The sequence below is a fragment of the Seriola aureovittata genome, chromosome 2 (genome assembly GCF_021018895.1).
Source record: "Seriola aureovittata isolate HTS-2021-v1 ecotype China chromosome 2, ASM2101889v1, whole genome shotgun sequence".
NCBI classification, from domain to species: Eukaryota; Metazoa; Chordata; class Actinopteri; order Carangiformes; family Carangidae; genus Seriola; species Seriola aureovittata.
Window position 1 is genome coordinate 3,266,210 of NC_079365.1, and position 23,658 is coordinate 3,289,867.

Below are 23,658 nucleotides of genomic sequence, written 5' to 3' on the forward strand. Positions count from 1 at the left end.
GGGTGTTAACGCAGGTCCTGCAGCTCATTTTGCCATGGAGCCGTCCTAACAGGTTGATCTGGCCATGGAGAGACAGCGAGATAAGGAGCACTGAATCTAATCTGATGATAAAAATTTTAGCCTACTCTCTCTCAGCTTTGGCTCAGGAGGTAGAGCGGGTCATCCCCTAGTTTGAAGGTCATGGTTTACTGGTGGTTTTCAAAGTTTACTGGGCAAGATACAAAGCCCCAAACTGCCCCTGATGTAACACTGGGGCTAAGGGCCTTCTCTAACACCTGATGCGAAGTGCAATGCAAGTGCCTGTGCTAGTTTCAGACCAACGCAGTTGTCATTTTCCCATCCAGTGCCCACGTTGTTTGAATAGCAAGTACACTTGCACTTATCTGTCCACCCATGGGCGTGTTGGTCTCTAAATGAGGAGTGGTCAGGAGCATTGTTGGTGCATTGCAGTGGAAAGTGGTTGCGTGATTGACCAGCAAAAACCTGGTATTAAGTCAGTGTTGCAGTATTTTGACTGTTATTTTAAGGCGCATTATAAAGAGAGTAATATGTGCCAACATACACAGGCGCACAGAGATCATACACTCTGCCTGGTAAACACAAGCAGTGAGCTGAAAATGCTCTTAGATGTTGGGATAAGTCAGGTAGAACATTACAATACAGCCTCAGAAGGTTGGAGCTTCTTTGTGACATGTTGTGTACATAACATTGTCATGTGTCATGGATGTCTTTTACACGAGGCTCCGCAGAGAAGCTGCTGTGGGGTCACTGGTCAGCACTGGGGTCACTGGTCAGGACTGCACTCACTCACTGGTCAGGCACAATATGTGATCAAATGACCACAAATGCAAGTGCAAGTTGCAAGTGTGCCTGGCTTTTAAAGGGAATGGGAGATGGCACTGTGATTGCTTTGGATGTTATGCCCAGAATAATTAAAAGATTATGAACCATGCGTCTGGAGCACTGACTGTTTTTTCCACCTTTAAAATAGCAAAAGTGACATGGACATGCCCTAAATGCACTTGCATCACCCACTTCAAACCATGAGCTTTGGATCATTAAAATACAGCCCAATGTGTGTACTTGTGGTAGAAAAGTGCTGTATGTGTAGAAGAAAGCACTGTATGAATGCATGTGTAAATGGGTGGATGTGGCTTGTAGTGTCAAGCCCTTCAAGAGGTTGATAAGATGATATAAATTCAGTCTATTAGTCGTGTATAATGTGTTTCCATTAGCCAGCAGAGAGCAGTTCTGACAGTTTCTTACCAATACAGTTGCCATGAGAGTCCTGTGTGAAGCCGCTGATGCACTTATGTTTGGGATTACACAGGAAAGAGCCCACTGTGTTCTCACACACAAAGCCCACTCCACAGTTATGGGTTCGCAGCACACATTCATCAACATCTAAAGAAAAAACAGATAAACATAAATGCAATGACTCATCTCGTGGAACCAAAATAATCTATACTCTATTCAGCTGTAAAAAGGTTTACATCTGCTGTGGACTCTCTGAGCTTCAGCTCCAGCTCCTAACAGGACAGTAGATGGCACTGTGGCTCAAGCACAAGAGTAAACATATGTAGCATCCCAGAAATTCAAACTTTCACTCAGTATTTAACTCCAGGAAAAATTCCCCTCCCATAAAAATATCACTTGTTCCAACTCTGCAATTAACAGAAGTGGAACCAAACTTCTTCAATGACAGCTATTGAATCTCATGAGCGATGGATGGAGTTTAAATGGAGGATTTTTGCTTTTGTACCGCAAGCCCATTTCTCCGAGTTCACATTATGTTTGGTCCTCGGAGATTTGTACCGAGGTACACAGGCGGAAGGTCTTAATTTGGGTTCTTCTCTACCAATCATCATCAGAGGGATGGATATCCCACATCAGAGAGCAGAGATCTCGCCTTTCTTTCATGCAGCTAATTATTTTTTTCCCCTTTTGGATGGTCGACTAAATATTACCTTCATTATCCAGCTACATTGATTATCCCCTCCCTGGTGCCAAGTGCTGATGACACAAGTCAGAGACAGAGCATACTCGACTGCCGTGCAATGCAGCCTCTCTGGGTGATTATCTTGTCAGATACTGAACCTGGGCATCTGCTGAGGCACAAACATGACCCTAACCCACTGGGCCCAAAGAAACATTAGCATAAATCTTAATGAAGCTTTGCTAACTGAGCTGAGTGTAAGTCATAACTGCCGACAACTGACAGTACAGCAGCAATATCAGAATGAAAATGGTTGGAAATAATCTGTATAATGGTCCATTTTCTTTCATTTCTGCACATTGCTTCAGGGTTTGTGAAGATTTTTCTGTTAATAATGTTGATTGTGTTGCTCTAAACATGGACTAAAGGTGGAAATGAGCTGTTCAAATATATCCCGTCTCTGTTAAAGAGCCTCTATGAAAACAGCTGTCTCTTATCAATAATGCCAAGAGCCATTCATGATGTACAACACTGCAGTCTTGTATTCAGGGATGATTTGTGAGTCATAAAGGCCCCTTTAGAGACAAATTATTTGGGGTTTACAGCGATACAATTAGAAAAAGCAACACAGGGGATGCGATGACAAACTTTAGGACCAGAATAGCCTGCCTGTGTGTGCATCTATTACACAGTGCCTCAGTTTGAGCCAGAGGTATCAGACTTGTGTGCTGTTGGTTGCTAGATCCTCCATAAAGTGCTGGTAAACTGAGTATAAAACTCCAAAACAAGAACTGAATTTAACAGTTTTCTTTTATTAACCGTAACTATCATTTCCTAACCTTAATCAACTGTTAAATTCACCATAAATGCATAATCCTGAAGATTTTCATGTAATCAGGACTCACTTTTGACACTGCCTGAGCACTTTTTTAGCATTAGCCATCCAATATATTTACATTGTTATTTCCTGGCTATATGGTAGTTTGTTAGGGGCACTTTGTTAGCACCATGCCATTACTGGATTCAAGTGTCTTTCCAACACACAAGGGATTCTCTAATTCAGCATTACTGTTTGTGTGTGGTTTTGCTACAAATTACAATTACTGTACTGTACCTTTAAAAAAAGACAGTATTTCACCTCACTACTTTAGTTGCTCTGGGTAAATTGTCTTCATGAAATACATCAGGAACAATGAGCTCACCTTCGCAAACACTGTTCCTCCGCTGGTAGCCTGCAGGACAAGTGACCTGCAGCTCGCATACAAATGAACCCACTGTGTTCACACAGCGCTCACTGGCTCCACAGCTGTGGGTGTTGGTCACGCATTCATCCACATCTGCAGAAGAAGAAAAATGGTGACTGTGTGTGAAATGACAGGGTGGGGAAGGAGACGGACAGAGGGTGCATGATTATGAGGTGCACATGAGGTAGTTTGTTGATGGGTCCTCACCCTCATAAAAATGGGGCATCAGTAATAATACTTTAGAAACTACGTGACTAAGAAAGTTCCACTAGTACTACATTTATTAGTACGGGGTGTACCAGGAAATGCTTTTGCATTTGCCTGCATGAAATTTTCCTGCTTGGTTTAAAATTCAGCTGAAAACAGTCAGACATCATGTTTTCTGTTAGTAAAAGGGACAAAGCAAGTTCCTTGGAGATCATCCTGAAAGCTCTTGCACCTTTAAACCCTTGGAGTGGGCAGGCCTGAGGGGCACAAAGACAATGTGTAGTGGTAACCAAGTGTTTACAAGACAGTGTTTTGTCTGCAGCGGTACTGAAGATTAAAGCTGCACTGATCAATATGTTTATATTTGCAATGGATCAAATGACTGTTGTGTCAAATCAGATACTTCAGTGAGTAAACTGTGTACACAGTGTGCTGACACAGGGCGTGAATTACAGGAAGCCCAAACAAAGACATTAACAGCAAATACGCTACAAATACAGAAGTGATGCAACAACAAAAACACACAAACCCCCAAAACAAGTGCAACAGAAAAAGGACACAACGGAAGTGCTCCAGGCCCCTAGGGGGAGGGCTAAGTGGAACACCTTGACCCCACTTAGCGCTCGAGCTTTGACCCAAGAGGTCAGGACCAGAGACAGTTGAGAAAGGAGACGGTTAATGTGTTTGTTTTGGCTTCCTGCAGCACATTTTTTCATTTGCAGCATGTTCCCTTTGTTGTATTAATTTTGTATTTTTGTATGTGTTTTTGAATCTGCATCGTTTAGGAATTTGCAGCTTGTTCCTCCTATCGGAAGTGTTTTGGGCCACTGCAGCGCGTTTGCCCTCGCCGGCCACCGTACAAATCACACCCTGCTGTTGTGCACTCACTGGAAATGATAACAGTAACAATTTCCAAGATTGTTGCCCACCAAAATATCTGCAGACTGCTTTGCTCACTTGACTTGAAAATTAACACTTTACATTTCCTGCATTTCCCCTGTGTTATGTGACGTGGAAATTAGGCCACCATCAGTGCCAATGATGCGCCCTTCTTCTTCAGTCGCTTTTTCCACAAGTTTGGAATACGTTGGTGGTCCCTCCCCCCTTGTTTTACACTGAACTTTTGTGCCCGTTTTGATCTGGGTACTCACAGTGCACTGCATGTTGCCATACTTGCCAGTGTTAATGTGTGCTCAAAATAGCAAGTGTGAGTACATGAGTTGAGACGTGTAATATGAGAAAGGTCACTTGTAGTGATGAGCCCACAGAAAATTATTCCCTGATTCTGCTGTTGTGGTTTTTTTAGGGCTTGCAACTTGCTTCAGTCTCAGTGCTCTCATGCGTCTCTTTCCCAGTTTCCAGTCAAAGTTAGCAGCTAGCTGGTGAACACAGCAGAGCATTTAGGAGCTAAAAGGCAAGATATTTTCCTAAGGAGATGGTAAAGTCCAAAACCACATCAAAAGGAAGAGTGAATATTGGACTTATAGTCATCATGTGGCCAAACACAAAAGGCCACAAATCAAATGAATGCCAATGTTGTCGAGTGTCTGCTGGATGTAAGGACAGTGATATTATGTCAATAGTGTGTTCACAGGTTGTTCTGCTGCCACCAAGAAGCTGACAAATGAATCAATACTGATGAGCAGGACATTTAGCATCTACACTGACCGATAGTGACGTTTTCAGGTGGATGTTTAAGATGTTCAATACTCTACAGCTGATTAACTCATTAGCAGCTAATTTAGCCTGGAAACTGATGACGGTGATTACGGTTTGGTAGCTCGTTCAATAAGCCGAGGTGAAACTAGACATGTGACTCTCCATGGTTGTACATTCAAGGGACGCATAAGCTAGAGCTAATATGGGTTGGGGTTCAAAGTTTCAGCTTCTGTTTGTGTTGCATTGTGTTGGGCTGCTGTAAATATATTTACAGAAACATGATACATGAAACATGAAACGATGTGAGTGGCCTCACGCAAAGAATGGATTCATTTTCTTCCTCGGAAGAGCACGAGATATGACAAACAATTTAATTCTAGCTCCACTAAATGAAGATTTGTTGTTAGTCCCACTGATGCTGCACGTATTACCCTGACAGAATGTGTCCTCCTATTTGTTAGGATTGTGTATCAACTTTGACCAGTGACTGCTTTGTAAATCCCAAGTCAAATTTTGAATATCAGGTCTTGGCAAGAGCTAAGTGATGTTTTGCTTGGTCTGCTTGTGCAGTTGCAGACCTTTACATTTTTATCAGTCAAACAGAACTGTAGCCGATAAACACTTGCTGTTGATTTATGACAGTGGATGGCTCGTGCTGAGACAGAGGATCCTCACTCTGTTGTGGCTTATCTTTATCGAACCGCTGCATTCCCTTATCATGCAGTGCATTGCCGATTAGCTGGATGCACTGATAGAGCCGGACTGGGATTATTGTCTTCCTGCACATTGGTGTGCAAGAGTGTGGCAGATATCCAGGTTTGAAGATCACCTCAAAATATGGCGCATTCCACAGGGAACCAGACGAAAAGGTCTTATACAAATCTGCATGAAGGAGCCATGGCTTAAAAACTAAAAGCTGGAACAAGAGGGGAACATATTCTCCTGTGTTCCTCGTGTATCCGTTGGATGTCCCTTGCTGAAATTCTTTCCTCAACTTTCAAAGCTTTTGCCATAGGGAATTTGAATGAACTGTGTCTTACAACATTTTCACATGGGGAGCAGGAGGAGGAAAAACACTGATCTGAGGTTTTCAGTGTGTACCTGGTGTGTGCGTAACACCCTGCAGCTCTTTTCCTACAAGGTTATTCACCCCAAAAAACTACACAAGCACCATCCCTCACCGCGCAGAGCATAGCTCACCGTCTTATATAAACCCTCTGTGGAACTGCGGCAAAAATTAACATGTAACATTCTGTAGCGTCTACGGAAGCTGTACAGGCTGTACAGTGGTGACATACTCTTGTTTTGGGGTCTGCCTTTGCAAATTTCCCCAAGTTGTCCCCTTGTTCTAGGGAGGATATTTCCATAGGCAAATCACCCCGTCGTCCGTGCCCTGCTCTCCGTCAAGCCTTCGAGTAGATGGGACTGTTTGCATATTGCCAGTGGTGCAGAAAGTCGCCTTCTCCTTCGACCGCAGGGCTCTGGTGTCCAGCATTATTTCCAGTGCGTCATTCAAAAAGGAAAAAAAAAAAAAAAAAAAAGAAAAGGAAAAAGTGCCTATTGCCTTAAGGTCCCTACCTTCTGTGACTGGTCCCCAGGGAGAGCCACATTACACAGTTGTGAGGAGTGAAGTGATCCAATACAAAACAAAGAAACAAAGAGTCTATTTTTGAGGGATGCAAATGCTTAGTTGAACAGAGAAGGGAGAATTAGTTTTAGAAGAAGTCTGTCAGGAGACGGGAGGAGGTTGTGCACGGGGAGATGCGTGAGAGAGGCAGCACCATTAGGCACCGAAGAAAACACACACCCCGTTGTTCTTACACACTGGACCCAGCAGACAATGAGATTCTTTGAAAAGTTCAAGCTGAGGTAGATGAAGTCAGACTTGGCTCATCAGATTAGGTTTGAGACGGGAGGGTTTGGGTTACGAAGATGCAGACTGGTGGGACTCGAGTGTGAGCTGTGTGCATGATTCCTCAATCATCAGTGACAAGGGGATGAATTTAGAAGAGTATCATTGAGGGGCCCAGAAGATTTTTCTTCAGGTTATCAGGCTTTTTGATCCCTAAGAAAGATGTAGCTCAATTTCAAACCCAGACACCACGATGGAGCATGAGGTCATGTGCACATGAGGACAGCTGAGGGATGGGAGGATGTGCACCTGCACATTTTTGTTCAGACATACAGAATGCACTGAGGTTCAAATTTAAACCAGAAGGTGCAGTGATTAATTGTTATCCTCCCTCACCAGTCACATTAACCATTTCATACCTTTTAAACAGCTGTAACAACATGGTGCATAATTCTATTCTGCAACACAATAGTCTACTCAGTAACTGCTGGTGCAGGTAGTGACATGGCTGTAGGCTTTAAAGACCCCCTCCGATGAAAATCAAGTGTTTAACCTTGTTATCCATCCATTTCTTATATGATGCAAGAGCAATGAGTGAAATAATCATCAACACCATGACTGTGAGTGTTTCCACCTTGAACTGCAGTGAACCAATGACAGTCTCATAACAACAGATTCAGACAATCAGGGTCTCATACATCACAAACCTAGGGAACCAATCCTGTCAACTTGTGGGGACAGGGGGCGGGGCTAAATAAACCTGAAACTTTGTCAGCAAAGAAAGAGAGAGTTAGCATTAGCACAACCACTAAGACTGTGTCAGCCACTGCCAGTTACAAGCTAACAGTAAAAATCAGTAAAAGTTGTCTGAGATATGAGCTGTGTTCACGTCCAGTGTGTCCGTTTGATGTAGACTGAATGTTTGGAGTGTTTTCTGGTTTTGATCCAAACTGTGGAGAGTGTGTAAAGCTCCTGCACAGCTATGGTCAACCCTGACAGGTTTTTGCACTTATTTGCCTGGTGTGTGTGATGGTGTGGGTGTAGCACAACTGCTCCTTGACTGACATCTCCTTAACCCTCCCGTTAGGTTCGTGGCACCTATGAGGGCGAGACAACAACAACAACAACTCTATCTTTTACAACTCTATCATTCTCATTGGAAGCGCTCCAAACCATGACCATTGATTGATCACATCATGATCACTTTGTAGTAATTGACTACAGCAGCACATCACAGTGTTGGGGCAAAAAAAGAAAACTACAACTAGAAGAAAACTCCTCTCAGCTAACCAGATTTGCTGAAAATAGACCTAAACTTTTCTCATTGAAACATAAAATAAACCATTTTCAACCAAGTGCCAACATCTTGTCTTGAGCCTTCTCCTCTGCATCACATCTAACTGTACTGGTCTTTGCACTGCAAAAAAAACTAAGCACCTAGAGTGATTCAATCACGCACTATTTAAACTCTTGATAGGGAGAGGATTTCAATTTCTGTGATGTTGCATTTTGACCGCAACAGCTAAAGAGATGACCTTTAGCCTGGATGGGACCACAAGGCTTCTCTCTGTTCAGCTGGGCGGGTCCATGAGTCTGAGAACGATGTGGTCGATCACTGTTAATATCTTCCACGAGCTTTGCATGGGCAGAATAATATCTCTCTCCAACAATCCCAACAATGTAAATCTCAAGATTATGTTAGCAGTGTGACCACAGAGAGGATGATGCAGTGGGCCCTGATTGCTATTCAGTGTTTCATCCACACTTATCATCCATATAATAACTCAGAAAGCTGATCCCTGTGCACCATTTTGAGGAATGCAAAACAAATCCAACCCTGCCTGCAATGGTTTGTTTAGTCCTCAGAGTGAAAGTCTTAAATGGGTGAAGGTGGCAAAACACATGAATTAAAGCTGGAAATCACTGCTGTCTGAATTACCAGTTTGCTTGTGTGTGTTTGTCTGGGAAACTTAAGAATATCCATCCACAGCCGGGTGAGGAGCAGAAACGACATCAGAGTGCTGATTTACTGTCTCACCCACACATTTACTATTCAGGCTGTGCATAAAGCCTGCTTCACACAACACACTCTTGTTTATTCACACACACACACACACACACACACACACACACACACACACACACACACACACACACACACACCTCCAGGGAACAACTGTGTGTTAAAATGTTAACAGTAATTCAAATTCATAGGGGAGAAGCAGCTTTATCTACCCTGAAACCCTGTGAATTCAGATCTCACACAGCCGGACGCTGGATTAATCACATCCATATTTCTGATGAAAGTGCATATTGACAAATTTCAGATTTGACTTCCACAGCGTTTTCAAAGCCTGTGCGATATGTCTACAACAGGCACTCCACAGTTTAATTCACAGTCTACTTACATCTCTGTCAAATCCTCAAATACCCCCCTCACACTCACATCTTGTAGTGCTATTTGCTTTGTTTCAGTCCAGTCTAAACCGAATGTTGCCCACCCACGTGTTCACATGTGGGACCACTTTAGGGGAGAAAGTGCTCACTCTGTTCACTGAATGAAGTGATAGGAGGGGAAACACTAACAGTTATGTAATGCTTTTGCATCTAGGAGGTATCATCCTGTCTGCTGACTGACAGATTAAATAAACTCAGCCAGGATTGCGCTTACAGTCACCTAGTACACAGTCTACAGTATACATGGTGCAGGCAGCAAATTCTGTTTATTGAATTCCAGAGGTGGACCGTATATCACTTGTTTCACAAAGCAAAATTGCTGCCAAGTTTTTACCCTATTGCAAATTCATGGATCAATTTACTAACTACTGCAGCAAATGTATCACTGTAAGCCCATTCGTGGAAAATGGTCTTTGGCCTGGTAACAATTACATTCCCTTCTGGGGAGAGGTTTATCTGTGTGATTACTTTTCCTCCACAGTAAAATGTTGACTTTGATTTAACCAGCATGTCCAACACGCCTTTATTTGATGAGTGATCTTTAATTATAACATTTTTCATTTTTACCAGCGCTGTTGCCTCTTTGGAAGCATTTATATCAGTAAGAGCAGATGAAATACTAGAAACACCTCCGTGTTACGCAACAAAATCCAACAGCAGCACAAAGTGGACAACTGCACAGGGGCCCCAGACCCCCAGGCCCAAGAAGCTGACTCCAAATCATGTAGGTCTCCATAATTTGATTAATTGCAAATTAGCTAAACAGGGTCAAAATCCAGAATAATGAAGCAACTGTTTTAGTTTATATTGAGCTCATTTGTGGTTAAGTTAAGTGTTTTGACAAACTGTGTCAATGTTTGTAAAATTAACACACAGAAGATCTCCATCATAGAAGAACTGTTAAGGCAACTAACAATTATCTTCTTTATCAATACACCTTTAATAATCAATTGATTATTCAATGTATGTGTATCAGAAAATAGTGAATCATGCCCAGTATTATTCATTGAAGCCCAAGTTAACATATTCAATCTTTTTCTGAACAGTCAAAAACACAAAAATGTTGAGTTCACTGTCAGAAAGGTGATAAACCTGCAAATATTTACTGAATTTTTGCCTAAAAAAGACTTAAACAACCAGTTATCAGAATTGTTTCCATTTAATTTGTTCACAGTCAAGTTATTGATTAATCAACTAGTCATTTAGCTCAGCCTCAAAGTGCAGTAGTTGAGTAAATGTACAGTTACTTCCCACCACTGCTGAATAGTAAACCGACACCAGTGGCCAGGTAATAATTTCTTTTTCTTCTATAATGAGCAGAAATCATTTTTACAATGTGTTTCTTGACACTGTGATTTAGAAGCAGCAGGCAGCACATGCTTATACTCAGCTGTGAATGCTGACCTTCTGTCAGAGGCGCCGCTGTTGTGCCTGGTTTTGAAGGAAGGAAGCCAAGTACGCAGATGCTATGTGTCGTGTTTTGAAGCTGTTGCTGCTACAGAGTAATTGGCTATGCTTGACTCATGCTCCCGGCAGCGGTCTCAACCACAAGGAAGTGGAAGCCCAATCAGTCGATGTATTGTTTAGTATCACAAGACCTGCATTTTCCTCCTTCATGAGCGACTGCATCCAATTAAAAAGTGTCTCAATCTCTGGACAAACTGCTCCATTGCACTTTTGTTCTGTTGTCATGGCTGTATGTGCTTGTTGTTGTTCATTTATGCAGTATTGTTGATGGTGTTAGGTTGTTTGTTACCTCGCAGCTTGAGGAAAACAGCTTAAGGGACACACACAAGCTTTGTCAATTGCTCCAATTACTGCCAGTGGTAACAGGACGAGAGGAGTGGCAGCCCTTACCTTCACACTTGTGTCCATCTGTCATCAGTGAGAAGCCTGGGAAGCAGGAGCAGCGAGCCCGGCCTGCCACCACCATACACTGCTGACTGCAAGGACCATTTTCTACAAGAGACAAAATATGAACAGTGTGACCACAATCATCTCGACATTGCACACAGCTTCGTCTGCAGTCATTCACTCATAATGTCTGACATTTCTCATTCTCGTGCTGCTTCTCTGCTGTCCCGGTAATTCAGTGCCCTGTTTTGCTCCCCGAAGGCTCCTATGGATCTCGCCTTCACTCCCTCACACTGATCATCACTTCCTGCAGAAAGAGCCTCTCATGAGCTATCGCATTCAACACAACTGAATCAATTCTCTCTATTTAACAGCTCAATAGCCCTGTCACAAAAACGCAAGGACCAGGAACTGTTTCCCCACAATTTCTCACACATCCCTCACAAAAGCTCTGCAGTGGTTAAGTGTCAGGAGGCCGCTCCAACCATTGATCAGGATATTCTTGTAAATAACAACCAGAGACACTTTGAAGGAGCAGGGCTTTGAATGAACTTGGAGTACAGACTCCAGCAGCTCAAGGGTTTACAATCCTGACCTCCTCCTGACTTTAACAAGATTCATCTCATGAAGCTACAGCAGCATAAATGCAGCAGATCAACTATAGCTGAACAGTTTATCAGCGGAAGTGCATGCAGCGAAGCAGCTGTCCCTGCTTTTACTTCTGTTCATAAGGGAGCATTCGCCTGAGGGCAGTCACACAGCGCTCGGACCCGGCCCGCTTCCTTTGTCTCAATAAGAGCAGCTGATGTGTTGAGCAGATGTATCTGGTGTCCTGGGCTCTAGACATGGAGTTAGAAGCTGAAGACACCAGTGACTGCTTGTATACTTCACTGCCTCATATGAAATACTATCTAAAGCCCCAGACTGTCGTCACATTACACATGCAGCTGTAACACGCCGCTTTAGACAAGGGAGTGATCCATGAAGAAGAGTATCACAGCAGGAAGTGAATATCAGAACCTAAATCTACAAATTATGTTTCACATTTTAAGAGGAACCCAAATCTTCGCTCCTGGATAACTTTGGAGGATCATCTCAAAGCCTGACAATTATATCCCTTTATTATTTTAAATGAGGTCAATTAGCATGGATTGGAAGTCCACTTATTAACACATTTCATAATTTAAAGTTACAGTGGCTTAAAAAAGTATTCAGACCACTTAATTTATTACACATTTTCTTGTGTTGTAGATTTTTGCCCATCACTCAATACTCAATAACCTATGATGACAAAGTGAAAAGATGTTTTTAGACATTTTTGCAAATGTATCAAAAATCTATTATTATCTAATATATCTAAAATTTATAGATGTATTCAGACCATTTGCTGTGGCATACTGTGATCAGGTGCTTCCTGTTTGCTTTGATTATCATTGAGATGAACTTGACTGTAGTCCACCTGTGGCAAAGTGAATTGACTAGAAACAGTTTAGAAAGGCAAGCACCTGTGTATATAAGGTCCCACAATTCACACTTCATGTCAGGAGAAACATTTTTGTGGCAAGGCATAGATCAGGCTATTAAACCATTTCTAAAGGTATGAGTGGCCTCGATAATAGTGAAAGAGAACAAGTTTGAAACCAGCAGGACTCTTCATACAGTTGGCTGTTCAGCCAAACTGAGTAACCAGGGAAGAAGGACCTTGGTTAGGGATGCAAACAAGAACCCAATGGTCACTCTAACAGAACTTCAGAAGCCCGCTGCAGAGAAGAGAGAGCCTAATGGATGGACCAACTTCTCAGGAATCAGCAGGAGAGTCTTAAGAGACTTGATTAGGCGCAGTCTGATAATAAGGAATTATCCAGCCTAAAAGCAACAAATATAATCAGGCATTACTCATCATAAAGCTAAAACCAGCCCTATGCTGGCAGAGGGTCCATGAGGAAAACCTGCTCCGATTTCACGCAACCTGAGCAGCAACAGTCTGGACACACACTGTTTCATTGGTCAAGCTGGCTGTTAACAGTGCAGGCCAAAATGACCCTCAGGCCACCAGGAATTGTCCCACTTCTCTCAACCTGAGACTGAGGAGATAGTTCAGCTCTCAATACGGCAGTGACCTGAAGCATGCAGCAAAGAGAATGCTGGACTGGCTTTGGGACAAGTGTCTGACTGTCCTTGAGTGGCCAGACCTCACAGAACATCTGTGGAGAGACCTGAAGATGTCAGTTCACAGACACTTCCCATCCAATCTGACAGAGATTCAGAGGATCTTTGAGGATGAATGGGATAAACCGCCTTAATCCAAAGGGGGTTCGCAAAAATGGGAAAAAACATGTTTTCACGTTGCTATAGGTTGATGGCCACTGTATGTATACTGCAGGAGGGACACCTTTAAGAGATGTTTATACCTGACATTATGTGATGTGCACTGTATGTGGATATTTTATCAGAATAAGATAAAACATCATAGATACCAGCTGAGATCATTAACCGAGCCAAGTTACATCAGTTGTGTAATTTTCACATAATCAGATCGAGTTCTTATTTAACATTACTCCTTGTACTAAGACCAGTAGGCCAGATTAAGAGTGACAGCAGGCTCCAATCCTGTGTTTTCAGTTTTAATACTGCAGATTTTTTAGTATACAGTATATGGAATTAGTTAATAAGTTTCTAGTTGCCCTTTCATATAAAATGCAGTACTATAGTGAACCTTTCTCTCTGTGAGGGGAGGAGTAAGATGGCTTTCCACATGTGTCTTAATGCTCAGGGTATAATGAAGACCTAAAAAACTGAGAGAGTAACAATGTTCTCAAACATAGTGAAAGCTTCACTCAGTGATTGAAGTATGTTGAGAAAAAAGTGGTGAATTATGCTAAGATTTCAGATTTCTTAACTTCTTTATCAACACTTCATTAGTGATTACCATAATAACCACTAGAGATGCACGTGTTTACTTGCTACTTCAGTTATTTGTACAGGTGCACCATCAGTGTATTAAAAGGGGAAGGAATCCCAGAAGCTGCATAAATACAGGGCCCAGATTTTTTGCTGCACTGCTGCATTTACACTCCATGATGAGACTAGATTTCATGGCAAGATGTAAATGTGCCATCATACACAAAATGTATCTGGAGGAAGTCTGGAGAAACAAAACATTGAGTGATTTCGTTAACATTTTAGCGGAGGCTACGGAGCTAAATAAATTCAGCACGATACTAACAGCAAAAAGAATGTTTACATATAACTAAATAAAAAATGCTTAGTATGAGTTAGCTAACACCAGCAAGATAGCTTGCATAAATAGCTTTAGTTGTAGGCTAGTATGTATATTTTAAAACTAGAATCTGCCCAGCTAACAAGCTTTAACACAGCGCTTCCCAACCTTTTCCAACTCATCATTCAAATGTCAGCAGCCCACATCTGACCCCGTAACAGTACAAAAGGAAGGGAAACATGTAGGAAGTAGATTTACCATACGTCTCTTCACTCTCTTTCCTTTTACTTGTCCCTGTTACTAACCAGCTATCTATTTTGATAGCTCAGTTTTTGCAATGGATGTAATCTTTTAGCGCACAATCTCTGCAGCACTCATTACATCTTTTAGCTAACAAATCACACGCTGAGGCCGTGAACAGCAAGTCAATTGAGCCAACCCATGTAAACACAGATTGAGTTATAGTTCATTAAATATCTGAAGTTTTTGTTTAGGTCCTATCTTCCCAGGCTGTGATGCACTTGGAAAATTAGGCAGCAAAATCGTTTCATTTTTGCTACTTAAATTATTTTACTAAGGATGACAGTTGATGTCCGTTTTTATTTAAGTATCGGCAGCTTTAAAGCTGAATTTGCAGTTTCCCACCATATTTAAAATAAACTTGCCAAGATATGTGAGGCTCAATAAGTGCCACATGTCTCTATTTGACATCACAGCCTCTAACAGCCACCATCCTGGGTGCCAGTATAGGGTATGGTAATCTATGTGATTATCTTGGCCTTGCTAACATGTAAATAAATTAATACTGACTGCCTAGTTTGTTTTCCAGGATGCCCCACACACACACACAGACACACACACAGACACACACACACACACACACACAGACACACTCCAGTGAAGTCACCAGCAAGTCTAAAGGCAGATGTGTGGTTATAATTTGGATTTAAATACTATGAAGACAGCAAAGAGCTGGAGAAAATCAAAACTAGATGCAGAAGCCATGTGTACCTGTTCATACACTATGTAGCCGGTGCGCTGGGGTACGTTACTTACCTACCTATTATTTCTTGAGATACGGGTCTAAACTGTTGTTAAATAGAAAGTGTATTAATATAACTGCTTTGTGTCCATTCATAATGTATACATTAATGTTTTTAATCATGCACCAGGTTAGAGGAACACTTTACAGCATTAGTTCTCTGAGAATCTCATTCATACCCAAGAAAAATTGGTATTGTAACTGAAATATCTCTAACTGAATCAACTTCGGATCGAATCGGGAAATCAGTGGCGATACCAAGCTCTAGTAGCAGTACGTACTGTAGTAGAAGTTGGGAAAAGCAGGCTACTCATGAACTTATTCACTGAGCAAAATACAAACTGCGTAAGTTTTATTTCACCTGTCTGTATCATCATCTCACCGTGACCGAAGAGCAAAACAAACAAAAGGCACCAGGAAATAGTATATAATCGATGCACAAACACATGCTGTATAAATGCCTTAAGTCAGACAGGGACAGCTGAATATAAGGTATGACTTTACCTGAAAAATGTGCTCTATATAAAATGCCATGTACATATTCAGGAAGAAACCCCTTGCTCCACTCAAAGGATACATTTTTGCCTTTAGCAGCTGTAAAAACCTATCCCTGAATCTTTTTAAATATGACGATTGAATATGTAGGTTTAATGTAAACACACAGATGGTAAAGGGGACATGACTGTGGTGATTCCTGCGTATAGTGATGTCACTATGCATTATACTATAATGCATTATAGTATAATGTGGCTTTACCTGCACATGGATTGAGGCGGGCAGGGCTGGTGCTGGTAGTACTGGTCGTGATGGTAGCGGTAGCAGTGGTTTGTGTTGGGGCCACAGCAGGAGTGTCCTCTCTGACTCTGTTGTCCTCATCAGGACTCACTGCACATAGAAACAATAACAGAGACTATGAAGAACACGTTCACACATGAAGTACTACCAAAGGGTTAAACTACAAAAATAGAAAATGACTTCAGACTCCTTAATGTTTCTGATATATGAAACCAATTTCAAGAAGAGTAATATACCACATATTATCTACTTCCTAATAGCAAGACATCATTTGACCCTCGCTGAATACTTCTGTCATTATGCTTTAATAGAGCAGAGAGAGGTCTGTGAATAAATCATCTTTAATTTGGGGTTACAGGGAATTTTGATGAGCCTGTTTCAATGACTCATGTTCAAGTGCCATAAGTATGATGATGAAATCTTTTGTTGGTTTAACCACAGCATAATCACAGTGAAATGACCATAAATGTGTATACAATAAAATTCAGATTTTTGTAGTTAAGCTTTTAATACTTGAGTTTTATTGACAGCAGTTCCTTCATCTCCTGTCAGTGAATTCTAATCACACATCTGTCTTGCAGTAGGGAACACAAGGTCAAATAGCAGACAACAGCATTTGAAAATAATAATAATATATACATCTATCTATATATATATACATATATATATATATATATATATATATATATATATATATATATATCCGTATATACACAGTATAAACGCAACTGTAACAGACCACTCTAGTATCCCTCCCTCTCGAACTAAAGGAGAGATTCCTGACGTACTGTTCCGACCTAAAGAGGTCAAATCTCCAGCAACATTTGCAGTGAGCATCTTTATTAGACCGACGCGTTTCAGCTTGTGGCCTTCATCAAGGTCATCACAAAACACATTACAACAACAAGGCTAAGTATAAGACAGAAAGAAATATCTGCTTCTACAAAGGTCATGTGGTTTGGAGGACATGGGTGCCACCATATTTAGTTCATAGCCTAAAGTACAGCACCTAAAGGGTGGTACTTAAGTTTGTACAAAAGAGAACTTGCCATTTGATGTGGTATGGACCCACCCCAAAAACACTTCAATTTAAAGAAACTTTACTGTTATGAAGGCGTCTGTGGGCCACTGGTTTATAAGTTATTACAAGATTCTTAAATGTGCAGGTCTGTTGCTCTGGTAAAAACTTCCACCAGCATATGAATGTCTGGAGGGCACAGCTCAATGTTGCTGGAATTCAATGACAACAAAACGTCAATGTCATAAAGTATGTTTCCATCCATCTGAGTTTCAATGTGCATTTTCAATGTGTGCATAAAAAAACTCTGACTGGAAAAAGTCCAAAATCTGAAAAAAAGTTGCACAAAGGTTTTAGGCTTTGCTCAGTCGGTGTATCGAGCAATGGAAACAGACAGTGAATAAATTACAACATTCATGAAACATATGACTCGGACATTATGCAAGCTTCCACTGGAGAGATGAAAACTAGTGGTGGACAAAAAGGAGGAGACTGTAACCTTCCTCAAACTAAAACATGGAACAGAAATGTCATAATTCTGTCATCTTTTCTACATTGCTTGTTTTTGTTAAAGTTTGATTGATGCTTTTTAATTACATTATCTTGTGGTGCCCTCTTCTTCTGCAATGGTTTTATAGTGCTCCTATTCTCCTACAGTCACATAACAGTAGTAATTAATGCAGTGGAAACATGCATTCATTCATTCATTGTTTCTTTCTTTTGCCGACTCTCTGGAAATTCAATTCAAATTTTGCACCATGTTTGGATAGAAACTTGAGACTGGGAAACTTTCAGATTTCTTGGGAGACAGGCTGTGTTACAAACTAGGAGCTTGAAGTTTGAAACGTGGCTGTTTAGCAGGCATGGATGGTTTAATGAAAGACACCATCAAGTTGCATTATGGGGATTGTAAGATCCAGGGATCTTAAAGGTTGAGCCATAATAGGGGACTCTGCTTCGTCAATTAACCATCTTTTTTTTTTTTTTTAAATCTATCTTCTCTCAGTCCCCCAATGTTTTTAAAAAAAAATAAAAGTCATGAATAATGACAGCGCAATAGGAGTTTGCATGGATGGAAAAAAAAAAAATTGGGGATGTGGTCACAGAAACCTGTTTGGAGTGAGCCAAACTAGTTCACTGGGCTTTTCAAACTTGGAGTTTGAGCTTACCTGGCTCATTTTTAAAAGTAGGTGCATTAAAAGTTACAATTCATGTGTGCATCAACTTTCAAAGGTGACCAACGGTACCTGGTGCACACGAGTGTCTGTCTTGCTGCAGGACGTAGCCCTGGTGGCATTCACAGCGGTAGGAGCCCCAGATGTTGATGCATTTGTGTTGGCACAGCTGGCCTGCATACAGCTGACACTCATCTACATCCTCGTGCTCCTGCACCACATTGGCAGCTTCATCTGTGGCACTGATGGAGAGGGCCTCCTTGGGGTACTTCCCTTCTGAAACTGGAAGGAGTGAGACAGAGAAGGGAGTTGGGGGGGGTGGGGGTCCTCGAAATAGAGACAGCACCAGATTGCCTGTATAATTTATCCCACATACTTACCTCATGAAAACAACATCTGCTCCTCCTTTACATTTACACTCAGAGTGTTTTAAGTGATGCTTTTATCGAGAGCTTCAATACCTAAATCAGTGTCATTACAAGAAACCACTAGTAACAAGTGCAAAGGTCAGAGCCTCACACATTTAAGGAACACTTGTGACCCCAGGTCATCACTGCAAGAGAAGAACTATACAAAATGCTAAGTATTTTTAGAAGCTATTAGATTAAGTAGAGAGAGACACATGAGGGCACTTACTGAAAAAACTGTTTTTAGCTTACTGCATGTCCCATTATCTCCATCACGGCTGTTCAGTTCCTGACTGAGAACAAGTTTTAACGTGAATCAGTCAGGCACTGAACACTTTATTAAACTCATATGTTGCTTTACCTCACATTACATATTTCATTTATGCTCACACTGAACAGTTTGATCACCTGGTCATGACTCACACAGAAAGTACAGGTTTGCCCTTTCATGCTTTTGCCAACTGACAGATCCAAAGGTTTCATATAGACTAGATGGATGGGTCCTAAAGAGAGAAAGACAGCTTTACTTTGTACAACTGTTTGTTCGCCAAACCCCACAACAGAACAGCAATTGTCCTGTGATTGAATAGTTGAATAATTGAATAGTTTGCACAAGTTTCTAATACTTGAGACACACTGGAGCAAGACTCTGTATCTAAAGAATTGGAGGGTGGTGGTTTTGTTATTACCTTTCTAAAACCACATGGGAAAATTTGTAAGGAAAGGACTAAACTCCATTTTTCTGCTCCAACATGCTGCAAATGCTAGCATGCCTGGCTAACTAGCTTAGGTGCTACAGTAGAAACCTACTTCAAAGACAAGAGGCATGTCATAAGCAAACTGTATTATTATGTAAGGTTACAGATTATGTTAGAATACCACCTATTCAGGACTAGAACATCTATGTGGGAGCTAAAGTACTAGTATATCAGCTTGTAGAGAAACGATAGCAGCTCTGTCCTGCTGTTCATTTGATTTGGGGAAGTTAACGAACTGCAATTAGTGTTGCTTTTACTGAACTGATTGGTTATTTTGTTCTCAAATCTTTTTCTCTTATAAAAAGGAAAGCATCCTGAAAATATAAATGTGATGCGGCCACAATTTTATGAGCATAAATACATAACATATAAGTATTATATGAGACTACTCTATATCTAACCAGTGTGCTGCTTGTCCCAGTGTGTTTCAACAGTAAGCATCCAAATACTGTTACGTTTACAAAAACTGACATTTTAATTCTATTCTTATAAATAATACTGTGCCACAATACTAGGACTTTCAAGCTCTACACTGCAGCACACAGATGATGCTGCTGCTTTATTTTCCTGTCCTCTGTGGGTGATTGAGTAGCTCTATCTTTTATCATAAAGTATATAGCCATGGCACATACCCTAAAAAATAGGGTTGGGAAGATAGGCACCATTATTATTTATCCATTACCCCACAGTTACAGTCAAGACTGCATCAGCCACAAAATGTTAAAAAATGGGAAATCAGACTGAAGAACTACTGAAACTGTGAGTCAGCTGAGCCACACTGTTGACATGCCAGAAATCCAGCTGATCATCCAACAGCCAGATCATGGATAGTTTGGGCAAATAGTCAGGTGTCAAGCCTGGCCGCAAACTGAATGTCAAAACACAGCCAGTCTGGTGGAAATTAGCTGGGTGTGCCCAATTCCATGTTAAAATGTGGCTCAAAGGGAAATTTAGTATTGCACTTCCATGAAAGCAGATTAGAAGGAGAACAGTCAAAATGACTGCAGAGAGGCTGAGATATCCTGATTTGTAGTCTCTAGTATGGGTCAAGCACCAAAAACACTGGATCCTACATTTCCCATAATACAAATGAATTGCATCTTTCATTAGAGCTTGCCCAACAGGCATGCCTACGGCTTTCGGGTTTTACAGAGCTTCTCTTATAAATCTGTAGTGTCTGAGCCCAAAGGTGAAGTAATGTTACTTATGTTATTCGCTCAGACTTGACAAAGCTCCCTCCAGAGCCACACAAGACATTATACAACTGTCTAGTTAGGCAGTAACCATGAATACATGACATTCCATGTGTAAAAATGCTGGATTACCCCTTCAATCTGTACGGTGTCTGGCCAGCATAAGTAAGAACCTAAAGGCAAAAATAAAATAAAAAGTTTGGTGCTTTTGGGAATGCTGCCCATTCTATACCGAGTCAAAAACACTGTGCAAGAACAAGTCAATGTATCACAGACACCACAATACATCAAGACTTGAATGTACACAGTAATATTAATGGGTCCAGTTATGGGTTTTCAGTAAATATTTCTCACAGTCATTACCTGGAATTTAAATTCAGAGGAGCAAGGCGATTAAATGTTTCCTGTTTTAATTAAAAGGCAGTGAGTCATAAGACTCAAAACATATCCCCCGTGGAAATAATTACAGCGCATCTCATCCATTTTTTCATCCAGAAAACACTCAGAAAGTAAAGGCATCCTTCATGCATGGAGTGTGTGTGTGAAAGCGAGTCAAACACACACGCTGACTGAGAGCTTGAACAGTTCTTGCAGCACCTAAACCTTTCACAGCTTTCAGCACGTTAATTGATTCCCACTTCAAAATGACATCATTCAAATTTCCCTTTTAAAGCTGAAGGAAATGAGCTGCAGTCAATGGTTAGAGCAGAGTCTATTAAAGGGTGGGATTAGGAGGAATTCCTCTGATGTCGTGAATGAAATAACAGACTATGGCAGCGAGGAGACTGACCTTACCTCACCATCATACTTGGATACAACTATTCCCATTAAAGCACAACCACAAGGGCTGGTCCCAATATACAAACTGAAAAGTGAACAAAGGCCTACTACAAATCAATGATTATGGGGTGATTCTTGTGCTTTTTTATGGGGGATTTAATGCTCTTATTTCACAGAAGCGTACAAACAATCTAAAACACTAACAAACAGTGTCATATTGTAATCTTTTTAAAGTCTTATTTCACCCACACCTCTGATGTCATTGATGAAAAACATGCAAAGCTGTTCTCATGAAGCTTACAGCTGCAAACAAGATATATAGGTCACATTCAGAGGCCACTGCACTGAACAGAAGAGATGTTCTAACCTTTTTTCTGCAGATATAAGGAGATACAAATGAGTATTGGAATGCATTTGTATGAGGCATGTTTATCCCCAACCTCAACTGCTTGAAAATTCATCAATGCAAATGTCAGTGGCATTATGTACTTGATGGATCAGAGACAGAGGAAAACTTTGCTGGCACAAGTAGAGAGACAACAGCCTGAGCTGCCATCTGTTCCTGATTTATCACAGCTTGCATACATCTTTCCCCATTACTCTGAATGGTAACGTGACTCCTGACCAATCAACCAGGAGCATCTGTCTTTTGGAAGATCAAACTCAGCCCAAACTCCACCTCTGACATAGACTTCAATGAGGACAAAATAGCGATGGGTCAACCCAGGACTGATCCAGACATCAGTGCAGTGCAAAGTTTGTTGAAGCTAGTGACAGTAGCCAAAAATATATTTGATGAGAGAGATGATGAGGAGGCAGAATTTGAAGTTCAAGTTGCTGCATAATGTGAAAAAGAAGTTCTCAAAGGACGTTTAACTAGGGACAAATCAACAAGAACATGGTGTGTAGCCATGTGTGTGCAGCGGGCTAGTTAACTAGCATACTCTACCTATATTACACATCAAAAAGGTTTTATATGGGTACATCTGCATATGTAAAAGAAGTTGGATAAAACGTGTTGTGTCTCCAGAGGGAGCTGTGTGAGGTCTGATAAAATGAATCAAGTGATGGCACTTCAGTCATTGTGTATTGGAGCTGAAGTGAAAGTGAAACTTATCTCTGCTAGCATAACACAACAAGATCTCCAACTGAGCAGTTGGAGGTTGAGTTGCATTGTGGGTCATATACAGTAGGTGCCAGGCTTTGACGAGGAGGAAGAATGCGTGGGTTTAAAAGATGATACTTGGTTCTGCTGCATTGATATACAATGATTTTGCTCCTTTTTCAACTGTTCATTGTGAATCTGAGTTTACTTTAGCAGCACAATGCTACATCAGTAGAGTGCTCTTTTAATAGCAGTGGAATAGTATGACTAGTTTGGAGACATCTGTGTTATGTCCCAGTTCCAGACTAATTCAATTCTAAGGAGGGTTTGTAGTGCATTCACACTGAACAACTGACAAAATTCGGTACACTCAAAATATCTATTATCCCTCTACGCAACGCATAAAGGAAATGGAGCTGCATTCACAGCTGCAAAACATTAACCAAATTGTTACCAATTGAGGTAAAGCAGCTTGAGAAAGACCTTGAAAAACAAAGTGTTACATCTTTTCCTTTCTCTTATTTTTTAAGGATTTTTTAAAGAAGAGTTTGACATCACTTTGGCATCAATTAAGAACATGTCAGTCAGCTTTTGGTCAGACTTGATTGTGACCTGTTTCAGCACTGATAACATCACAAGATCAAGATCTCCATAAACTGCAAGACCACAGTGCATGATGGGAAATACCTGGCTTTCCTTGAACTAAGACACAAAGCTTTTATCAGATCATATGATCTTCACGGATAGATAAAGTTTGACATAGATTTGTAGGTGTTCACGTTTCTTTCTTGTTTTTTTTTTGCACTTTAAAAACCTCTCATCCATGTGTCTGAAAAGTTGACATTGTTTTCATGACGACTGGGCAAAATCTATGAAGTCAGGAAGATCACATGATATGATATATAGTTTTAGGGCACCCGGTAAATGGACCTTGAGTTTTGTAAACTATATTTTTG

General features: G+C 41.0%; 1 protein-coding gene across 2 annotated transcripts in view; it reads right to left on the bottom strand.

The window, feature by feature from the left end:
• fbln2 (fibulin 2) overlaps positions 1-23,658 on the bottom strand; it is a 78,669-nt gene that overhangs the window by 14,689 nt on the left and 40,322 nt on the right. For both annotated transcript variants that reach the window (XM_056403761.1, XM_056403753.1), the window contains exons 6-10: positions 18,532-18,741; positions 16,228-16,356; positions 11,213-11,314; positions 3,139-3,273; positions 1,267-1,404 (exon numbers count right to left, since the gene is read on the bottom strand). In XM_056403761.1, coding sequence (XP_056259736.1) covers positions 1,267-1,404; positions 3,139-3,273; positions 11,213-11,314; positions 16,228-16,356; positions 18,532-18,741 — 714 coding nt within the window. The remainder of the gene's footprint in view (positions 1-1,266; positions 1,405-3,138; positions 3,274-11,212; positions 11,315-16,227; positions 16,357-18,531; positions 18,742-23,658) is intronic.